Here is an 11,111-nt window from a genome sequence, read left to right on the forward strand (position 1 = left end):
TCAGTGTGTAAAAGATAGAAAAGTTTTATCTAGTTTTTGTGAGAAATCTTGTGCAGCTCAAATATTCATTCAAGAATATCAACGCCAAGATCTCAAGTTGGAGGAATCAAGTTCAAATCATCATCCAACAAACTCTACTTGGTGAAGAAGTAGAAAGAGGCAGAGTAGACTTGAATTGTCGAAAAACCTGTAGAAGTGTGTGCTGCCCGGCTTTGTGATTAAGGGAGCTCTGAGGTTTTTTACTAACAAAGGAGATATTAGTGCAAACCTTCACTAGTTGTGAAGAAGAGTGGAGTAGTCTTCATTAATAACCGAACAACTATAAAATTCTCTTTCTCTCTCTTTTACTTGCGCTCTTATTTTATCGCACTGCATTGATATTGTCAAATCCTATCTTTTTAGTAATTCCTAAAACCTGTGTGCAAAGTGATACTAAAATCTTGATATACAAATTATTTCCGCTACAAAATCTTCTCTTACAAGTGTTGTCTTCAAGAGATAATTACTTGTGAAGAAATTTTTTAAAAACCCTAGTGAGTCTATTCACCCCGACCAACATGCTCGCTTCTAATGTGACCGGGCAGAGTGTCATTAGTTGTGCTTGTCTTCTAGTCTAAGAAGCATAATGAACTCAAGACACCCGGTCTGAGCTCTAGGGTCGAGAGCCGGGGACAGAGTTTAGGGGACGTTGTACAGTAGCTGATATTGTAGATGATTACACTGTCTCACAACTCGGGTCGACTTCTCTTAGAATCCGACTTCTCTTAGAATCCCTAGTGTAGACTTGACTCTTCGTGATTGTAATATCGACTTTTATGGCTTTAGTTGGGATGGATCTTCTAGACATTATCAATTTCCTTTACCTCATAGACTTATCTTTCTGGGAAGTTTGTATAGTTAACTTGTTATGGGTCTTGTAGAACCCCTTATTTTGTAGTAGTTGTTTTGGTTGTAGCCAGGCATCTATCCAAGCTGGATAGATGCAGCGGTAACACTCCCTCAGGCTCCGAGGATGATTAATATAACTTAGAGTTGAATGTTTAGTTATTTTGGTGTTTTCCTTATGTTCTTGTGTTAGAATTTTGGGGGTGTTACGCGTGTTCTTCTTGGGCTCTCTGAAGTTCTGGGCCTGGCGTGGCTACTTCTTAGGTTCACCCTTCTTGAGTTCCTTCAATCTAACCGGTTGTACAAAGGGAGGGTCCAACTAGTCAACTCCCTAGTCCCCTACAAGTTGGAAGGTTAGAAGGGACTGCCTAGTATCCTTAGAGTGAGGATCTTTTAGGCAATTTATCATGTGATTTCTCATGTTTTTTATATTAGAGTGAAGATATTTTAGGCAATTTAAAAACAACTTTGCACAATGTAAGCACTTGCCTTTGATGACAACTCAAATAATATACTTTATGTACACAAATAATGTATTTTTTATTTGTGGTCCACACAATTATATGGGCCCTAGTCCATAGAATATTGACTCGTCTATGAGAGACAAACTGTAGTAATATGTCGGATATTCGAAGAAGAAAGTGTCAAACTCAAACAATTGAGAGTTGAGAACTCAAACAACTAAGAGACGAGAAATCAGAGAAGAGAGTGAGAAATGAGAACTCTGTGAAGTGAGAAGAGAGTTGAGAGAACTGAGAATTGAGAAGAGCGAAATGAGATATTTCAACTAAGAGAAGGGAGATGCAACTGCACAAAATCCATAAATGAGATACCAAGGGTGAAGGGTCTATTAACACACACATACACACAATGTAAATTAATTACCCCCAACTCGATTTTACAAATCGAGTTTTGTTTAGTATATTGTCAGATATCCTATTTTCAGGTTCAGATATCCGCTTGCTAGGTTTGTCGGGTTTGGGTTGGTTGAATTTATCGGGTTCCTTGGGTACTACTCACCCCTATGTAGAAGTCATTTTCTGAGTTAATATGCATACCCTTAATGAGGTAGCAATATATCCTTGATGCAAGTCTGTAACATTTAATAATGCCTTTATTTTCTACGGATGAGCAAGGAAGAGGCATGATATGCCGTGCCGAATACCCCCCTCTCACGATGATGATGAATGTGATGCTTTTCTGGAAAGCCAAACTCAACCTCACGGAAAATCCAATCTATATTTTGGATGAGCTTTCAAATGGCTTTGTGAAGAGTCATGCACATCACCTTACCTGCTTTTTATGTTTGTTTCACGAAAAAGAATTGAAAAAACAAAAAAAAAAAATTGAATTTGAATTCTATGGACTTGAAATATTGGTGACACCATTTGCTATTGCAATATTCATTTAAAATGTTCAACATTAAAAATTCATCAAAATAGTACTACGCAATTTTTCATCAAAAAGCATACAACTGTGAACATTCATAGTAAAAGAGATGTCCGACGGCACAGGGAATGAAATTAAAATGCAAATCTATATTGAATGACTTAGTTAGCCTGTACTGGAACAAAATGTTTGGAGCAATATAAAATTAAAAAGAAAAATGACAAACTATTTAGTGTCTCTCTGAAGCAAAAGCTTGCATGTTTTTTTTCCAGTGTAAGAATTAGGGAAAGATCTACAGCAAGTGGTTTTCAGCAAAAAATGGCACTTGCACAAAATTAAGTAGCATATTTACAAAAGCTTACAATCAAACCTGAAACATTCAATCACAAATCATGTATCTATATACTCAGGAGCAAGAATAGTCCTTAATAGTTCCCTCAAATTAGCAAGAACATGGCGTGGCCCTAAGCTTCTTGCACCAATATAATTCAAAAGCTGTTCTAGATCCTACAATTAAAGAGGAAGAAATAAATGGTCAATAAACTCTTCATGCTGCAAGTCTTAAGGTGAGAATCATTTTCGGATACATAAGTAGACTAGTATACAAGTAAAAAACAAATTTTTTGGCATCCCAAAAGTGAAACCGCATACACTTTTGTAAATACAGTAAATCCATAAAGTCAGGTATCTAATAGCATAACCATTCGATCTTCTGCTATGCCATTAGACAACACCAACTCCCCAAGGGGTTGCTATTAGCTCCCATAGTTCCATTGTACATATAGAGGCATACAGCTTTACATTTCAAATCCATCCCCATTTATAGGCCTCGATATGAGAATTTGAGCATATATAAAAATATAGAAGAAGAAGAAAGGAAAAAGAAAGCAAACCTTATTTAGCAGGAACACAGCATATGCTGCTCTTGTTGAATCTTGCCCTTCTAAAAAGAGAGGAAATTCCACAGGCTTCAAATTTGTAGAGACTAATGAATCTGATATCACATCTAGTGATGATGGTTCAATTGAAGGTGCATAATCACGTACGTATGATCTGGAACCTCCTAATCGCAAAGGATAGCGAAGAGGAACTTGTAAATAGGAAGCAATGAGTGATACAGCCTGCAATAAGTCAATCACCACGATCAATACATGCTAGTGAACTAGGAATATCATGCTAATGCATAATGGGAAGATGACAAAGAAGGTAACTTCATTGTGATTTGCAACTACAAGTGAAGAAGGATAGAATAAAATCATTGATCTACATAAGCTATCATGTTTGATGAAAGAGAAAGAACAGTTGAGTAGCACAATGAATGTTAAACAATCAATTATCCATGAAGCAAAGAGAAAGAACACACATGTGCAACATATCCCAGAGCAGTTGCAGACCTCTGAACCTCCTTCTTATCAGTGAAAAAACTCTTCTTCGTAAAAGGAATCACAGTAAGATGCAGGCCAGAAATTGTCAAGGATCCTTGATCTAGAGGTTTTTGTCCAGTATAATTACCTGAGAAAGAAATACATAAAAATTGTAGGGACAAACAAGAAGTACACAGTGGCTGATTTCACAGAAAGGAAGATTAACATCCGTTATGTTTTTCTATCTCATGCAAATTCAAGAAAGAGATGAAAAAAAAAAACAAATATACTAATTATTGGTTATCAGCAAGAATCAAAAGATGGTTTTAACCATAAATCCTTCCAGGAAAGAAAATAATTCAACTAGAAATGCGTAGGAGTTAATACCCAATATAGTCCTCGAGTATAGTGGTTTCACTCAATTTAGTCCTAAATGACTTTTTGTGCTCAATTTAGCCCTCGACTTTGATGGTTTTACACAATTTAGTCCTTTGTTAAAAATTTTGTTAGTTGGCTGTTAGAAATAGGGTCTTAAATGGTAATTTATCATCCTTATACCATTTGAGATGATTCATTTTTCTCCCCCTTATTAAGCTCCACGCAGAAATGGAGATCTTCATCCCCAAATCAACTTCAACCCTAAATAAATAAATGCAGAGTATTTGGGTACAAAGGTTTGCACTTCTGCGTGAATCTTAATAAGGGGAAGTAAGAAGGAATCATCCCAAATGCAGTGAAGGATGAGAAATTACCATTAGGACCCTATTTCTAACCGTCAACTAACAGAATTTGTAACAAAGGACTAAATTGTATAAAACCATCAAAGTCGAGGACTAAATTGAGCACAAAAAATCATTTAGGACTAAATTGAGTAAAACCACTATAGTCAAGAACTATATTGGGTATTAACTCAGCCTAATTACGGACAGACATAAACATGCATGTTTTAGCTATTAAAACAGTTATATAATAAAAGGGATAGAGCACAAGCAGTACTACTTGATACATCTTGAATCGGAAAAGTTGCTAACCCCTTTTACATTTACACTAGCATTCAATTCACAGCAGTATGCTTTGTTGCCCTTAAACCATGATACAAAGATAAGAATCACTTGAACAGATGCTAGTAACAGTCATGTTCAAACTTTAGTATTCAGAAGCGTGATACATCAAATTAGATAAGCATTATGCAGACAACATTGAGCTAGGATGATGGTCTGGGTTTTGGTTTTTGGATACATAGAGTCACTTCAAAGACAGTTCTCTAGATGGTGTACTATTCAGGAGGTGACATAGAACCTTTCAACAAATTAATACTTCATACTCCCTAAAAGTTGTATACCAAGTATCTAATAAGATTGTTTAAGTAAGAAATAAAAAATATGTGCTCTGTTCTAGAGGTGACACAGAACCTCTAGTAAGATTAATACTCCCTAAAAAATGTATCCCAAGTATCTAATCAGATTGTCAAAGTAAATGAGAAGAGCATTTTCCTTTCATGCATTTAGGCTTCAATTATATAGGAGGGCCTAAGTTCCTGGTAGTAAAGATTTTTTTAAATGAGAAGAAAATAGTGGAACACAACTTACAATCAAACAGTGGTAAAGAATTGCACAGATCATGGCAGCTAATCATTATATTTTGGAACAGCATTATTTGTGATGCAGTGTTCTATAAAATCAACCATATATGCAACCACATTATTAAGACAATTCAGTACCTGATTTGATAATACTGGTAAATGATTCGAGTTCTTGTTCGGGTGCATGTCCTGTTGTTACTTTCACAGGATAAAGCAGTTGAACCTGCGATACCATAAATTGTTGTCTTAGTCTCACAAATCTCTGCAAGGATTTTAAATGCCCACAACCCATTTCCCCAGCAAGTGATCTATTAGCATCCTGCATTGAAGCACAAGTATTTCAGCGGATACAAAAAGGTTTTACTAATAATAATAATAATAATCATAAGGCATAAGTACAGACCCAGATTTACTATCAACACAAACCAAAGGCTCCCTTTCCTTATAATAGCTAGTTTTAAATAGATAAATATCATTAATTGAAAAGTATAGATAAATGCACCATTACTGCAAAATAAATAAATAAATAATGTCCCCATCAATAATTTGGATGAAATTTGGAACTTAAAGAGGGGTAGTATTAGACTATTAGTGTTAAAACTTAAAACCAAGCAAGTATGCAGAAATCTCCCCAAGTTTTTGTAAGAGTTCTACAAAGAAAACTTAAAACCATCTCAAATTATGATAGAAATTTGTAAACGCAACTCTAGAACAAATGAACAATGCAGGACAAAATAAGAAAATAGGAAGAGGAAGAACACAAGTTACGAAATCTTTAAAAGGTATACAAGGAGCCACACCTAAAGGAATTGAATGGAAATAACTATATCTAAAAATTCAAATCAACCATAGAGGTATGTAGTTGATGGGTCAAATTATGAAACTCCAAAGATATTGGATATGGGGCTCAAAAATATTCTGTATAACCAATCTGGTTTATATGTTTTTAGTGACTTTTACGCCAATGGATAGTATTATCTCATTGCACAACTGGTGGAATATGAGAGTTCAGGTAATTTTTATAAACAATTAAAAATGGTGTGAGTGAGTATCAAAACAGGTAGAGACATCTTTCAAAGGTGTGAGAGAAGAAAGGTGTTGCCCTTGATATATTAGAAACTATAAACAATACATTTCAAAGAACAATACCTAGTGTAATAAACAATAAAGCTAGTTAAGTAATACTTATGCACAATGATGACACACAAATTGAGAAATGGTGCTACACTATAAATCACATTTTTCATGCTTCTTTGAGCTCTTTCAGACTCCCAAAATTGAATAATCATATTTGTGATAATAATCATAATATTTGCATATGTAATAAAGCAGCAAGTAAGGTTTTGAGAGAGAAATGAAGCTTATGCATCCTAATAAGAAAGCCAAAAGTAATAAGGGTCCGTTTACTAACTGGAAAATTTCTCTAATTTACTAGCACAGAAGATGTTAATTCCAAATCACAGAAAATAAAATTCACCAAATAAAACATTGTAGTAGGATGTACATGTACTGGCATTCTATGTAAGGTTGGAAACTTTAATATATATATATAAGTTATGATACCTGCAATCGCTTCTTAGCTAGAGAAAGAGCAGTTCCAGCAACCAACAAAGACCTGATATCATTACTAAGTTGGTCCTCTTCCTTCTTGACCTTCTCTTTCAAGACCTTTGAATTCATTGATGTGTTTCCCATCACTAATTTCCGATGCTCTAATTTTTCTCTCATCTCATCAAGCTCATTTGAACAATTCAATGACTCTGCTTCAAGCTGGAGACCACAATCCCTCATTCTTCAATTACAAGCTCAACAAATCCAAGTATAAAACAAACCAAAGAGTATAGTCGTGTAGATGGGAATCAAAAGGCTAAAAAGGGGAAAAAATGCTTTGAGTCAGCTAGTTAACCAGACCTGAGGAAAATTTAACTTTTAACCTATCATATGCCAGCACTTGGCAGAGAGGTAACGTTTTTACTTAGTGCAAACTTTAACTTGCCAACTGAAAAGAGGCTACACAAAAAATAATAGAAAGTAAAATAAAAGGCTTTGGGAACTAGTCACCAAACTAACAATCATATTAACTACTCCATATCAAATGCTGGAGATATGCATGTTCCATTAGAGGCTTCCAAAGCTTTTATACTATGGGGAGTGGGGGCATGTGCTTGAATAAGCCAATCCCTAAGATCTAGTATGTTGGATAATTCCCGCATTAATCTAATATAACAAATAATTTAAAAAAATACAGCTATCATATATTTCAAATTCTGAACATAAACATACTTTATGAAACTTGGCTAATTTTCCACCCTTTTTAACTTACAAAATATTTCTGTTTATGTTTGGATAGTTCAAGAGTATTGCATCAAGAATTGTATCCTAACCTACAGAGTTCACGAGAATTATCAAAAGAAAATTAATTAATACGGAGTAGTTTATAATAAATAAATAAATAAATAAAAGCCATACCCATAAGGTGGACTGTAGTTTTTCTTCAAGCAATTGCTTCTTCTGCTTAGCTTCATTGAGGGCAGCGGTGAGACTGCAGAGACGGGCGAGCTCTTGTTCATAATCTTCCCACTGTAAAACCTTAACCTTCTCGTCATGGTTTCGCTTCCCTCCCTCCGATGAGACAACAGTTTTCTTCGGTTCCATTAACAAATGAACTAACCAGGTTCAAATCAGATTCGATCTTCTGCCGATTATCGAAGTGCAAGCGACACCAACTCTTCACCATCGTCCTCCGCCGGATTGTCGAGAAATTAGGGTATGGTTAACCTCATTGGATATGATACGGGGAGATTATTCCGTACTTATAGAGGGGAATTTGGGGTTAAGGGTTTGTGCGATGCGAAGAAGAGTAAAGAGGAGAGAGGAAATGAAAGAGACGAAGACAAGTGTTCTGCTGATCAGGAAGACCGACGGTAAAATTAAGGGCATGTTTGATTACATAAATCTAAATAAATAGGGATAAATGTTAAATAGACCCTCAAATTATACTTAATTGTGTAATTAGACTCTTCAATTTTAAACATTTTCAATTAGGCCCTCAAACTTGTTATTTTGGAATAAATAAGCCCTTTAATCTATGTGTGACTTCGTCGAGTTAAAGGACTTATTTGTTCCAAAATAACAAGTTTGAGAGGCTAATTGGAACTTTTTGAAGTTGAAGGACCTAATTACACAATTGAGTATATTTTGAGGGTCTATTTGACATTTATCCCAAATAAATATTTGATACAAAATGGAATTGAAATTTTATAAAAAATAAATAAATTATTAGGAATATCGATTTTATTGTTTGGTTAGTGAAAAAAAAATTTATTGAGAATATTAACTTTATTGGTCAGTTGAGGTTGTAATTGTAAAAAATAATGAGTATAAATATTAAAATGCTCATACACAATAATAATGATAATAAAAGTAATAATAATTTTTCATTAAAATATTATTATTTAAAAAATAAAATATCATAAATTAAAATATTATAATTATATACTCTCACCGTCCCATTTTATATGTCTGGTTCTATTAACCATATTTGACTGAAGTTATTTTGAATTCAATTTTTCATAATATAAAGTTTAGTATTAATATATAGTAAAATTTATATATATATTTAGAAACTACATTAAAAGTACTATAAAATATAAAAATAAAATTTAAAAGTAATTAAAAATACTAAAGAAAACAAATAAAAAAAGAAAAAGAGTTGGTTTGACCAATGAATAATAAACATGACAGATAAAATGGGACAGGGTGAATATTTTTGATAGGGAATAACCCTCAAGACATATGACCGTATATCCGCTCAGTACGTATTCCGTATCAAGCGAATGATACTACCCGATCTGAACAGACCTCGTTTAGCTCCTACTCGACACGAGTTGAGATATGGAGTTATTCCTTTCCAATTTTAGTTATTACGCAGTGCCTTATGAGCATGGTTGCAGTAGGCGCTAGGCGCTAGTCGAGCAGTAGACTAGCGCCTAGTGCCTAAGCGGTCTAGGCGGCGCCTAGGCGGTTCTAGGCGATGACCTATAAAAACAAAAAATTAATTCATGTGTGTGCATGTATGTCATATATTATATTATATATATATTATATATATATCTCTTACTTCTCTTACTTATATAAATAAATAAATTTAAATATATATAAATGTAATAATAAAATTAACAAGGCCGACTCGATCGAGTTAACTCGGCTAACTCTGCCGACTTGGGCGAGTTAACTCGGCCAAATTCGGACTAGTCGGCCGCCAACTCGGCCTAATCGGCCGAGTTAGGCGTTAGGCGGACGCCTAGGGAGCAATTCGCCTCGGTCTAGGAGTGCCTAGCGCTTAGGCGGGGATTTTTGCAACAGTGCTTATGAGATCGGTCCCGACCTTAGTGCTCGGACCGAATCTCCCCAATTGATTGCCACTACGCAAAAGGACAAATACCCCTATTACTGCTCTTCCACAATCTCACCATAAGTGGGCCTGTCAAGAATCATCTCCCACGTATACCTATTGGAGGAGTCACCGACCGGAACAATGCATGAAGTACACGTGGCGAGCATGTCAGGCGCCCGGCATGTGCTCCCTCTTAACTCCTATAAAGAGCACATTATAAATGTGAGACCGCAAAATATTTTTCTACCAAAACTCCTATTTTATAACGTTTCAAAATAAACCTATAAATATATTTTACTCATTCGATTATTTTGCATAATGAGCTTCTAAATAAAATATTTTGAACTCTTTATTTTAAATGATTTTCTACAAAATATTTATATAATTATTTATAGTTTTAAAAGTCTTATTTAGAGGATATATTTATTTATCAAAATTTTTAACCCAAAAGTCCATCTGAGACGAACCTATGAACCTGATAGCCATGTTTTATTCCAAATATGAATATATTTTTATCCTACCCTTATCACATTACTTCATACTCATCATTTGACGCATCTTAAACTATAAAATATCAACCAAAGAGCAAAGCATTAAATTCCCAAATTACCCCTCAACCTACATATTTTAGACCAAGGGCTTTGTGCCCTAGGTATAAATAGCTACTGTTTCATCCATTTGCCTCAATCCCTCCCCACTCCAACATTCTTCAGCATTTCTCATTCCAGGAAGAAACCAAGCAAGCCAAGAGCTAAACCATTTGTGAGACCATATCTTCTTCTTCATCACTGCATTCTTCTTTACCATTTCTCCCTTTCCCCTTTTCATTTCTTGAGTATATATTTGTGCATGTGTTTGATGTTGTTGTTGTTATTTATTGGTTTGTATGGTTAATGGGTTTAGGGAGTGGAGGAGGAAGCTAACCTTGAGGCTTAGATGAGAGATTCAAGCTCTTAAGACTTCAAGACTGAGGTATAAACTATGAAAACTCAAAACCTACGTATTTTACTATAATGCTCTGTGAATGTGTATTATTTGCCTTGTTTTTCCCTGTTTTTTGCTTAGAAATGTTGTGATAAATGGTGTAAAGTGTTATGTTGTTGAGTAAATGATTTTTGGATGCTATAATGATGTTGTTGGATGATTTTTGGTTGGAGAAAATGAAGATTGTCTGATAAAAGTTGCAGTAATGGAGGTCACTACCTCGCCTTGGTGTGAACACGCAGGACTGGCCACAAGGTTGGAAGCCCCGTCGGCCAGCCCTGCGTGTAGAGTGGCAGGCGAGGGGTGGCAGGGCCTAAGCCCTGCCGCCTCACGCCATAGCGCACGGGTCTCGTGTGCGCGGGCCTTGAGCCCTGCCGCGTGACCAGTGTGACTATGGGCCTATAGGCGTGCGAGTCTTAGGGCCCTGCAACCTTGGGTCTAGTCACACCCTATTGAGCTCGTACATGTTTGGCGTGTGTTCTGGATAAAAATCATTTTTATAAATAAAGCA

The 11,111-nt window shown here is 35.4% G+C and overlaps 1 protein-coding gene across 2 annotated transcripts; it reads right to left on the reverse strand.

The window, feature by feature from the left end:
- Window positions 1-2,403: 2,403 nt before the first annotated feature.
- LOC116017585 (UV radiation resistance-associated gene protein) lies at window positions 2,404-8,132 on the reverse strand. Of its 2 annotated transcripts, none has more exons than XM_031258191.1 (6): window positions 7,690-8,132; window positions 6,784-6,990; window positions 5,359-5,539; window positions 3,638-3,786; window positions 3,168-3,395; window positions 2,404-2,781 (listed from the first exon to the last, which is right to left on the reverse strand). In XM_031258191.1, exons 1-6 carry the CDS (start codon window positions 7,873-7,875, stop codon window positions 2,665-2,667), a joined length of 1,068 nt encoding a protein of 355 aa, XP_031114051.1. In that variant the 5' UTR covers window positions 7,876-8,132; the 3' UTR covers window positions 2,404-2,664. The 2 variants fall into 2 exon arrangements, with proteins under 2 accessions (XP_031114051.1, XP_031114052.1); XM_031258192.1 differs by having other exon boundaries at window positions 6,784-7,087; window positions 7,690-7,825.
- Between the last annotated feature and the right edge of the window lie 2,979 nt (window positions 8,133-11,111).

This window comes from Ipomoea triloba, chromosome 4 (assembly GCF_003576645.1).
Source record: "Ipomoea triloba cultivar NCNSP0323 chromosome 4, ASM357664v1".
Classification (NCBI taxonomy): domain Eukaryota; kingdom Viridiplantae; phylum Streptophyta; class Magnoliopsida; order Solanales; family Convolvulaceae; genus Ipomoea; species Ipomoea triloba.

Coding starts and splice junctions, on each gene's coding strand:
- LOC116017585 (XM_031258191.1), bottom strand. CDS start 7,875: ATGGAACCGAAGAAAACTGTTGTCTCATCGGAGGGAGGGAAGCGAAAC. Junction 6,991..7,689: donor AACTACAGTCCACCTTATGG/GTATGGCTTTTA, acceptor TGTGGTCTCCAG/CTTGAAGCAGAGTCATTGAA. Junction 3,396..3,637: donor CTCTGGGATATGTTGCACAT/GTGTGTTCTTTC, acceptor GACTTATTGCAG/GCTGTATCACTCATTGCTTC.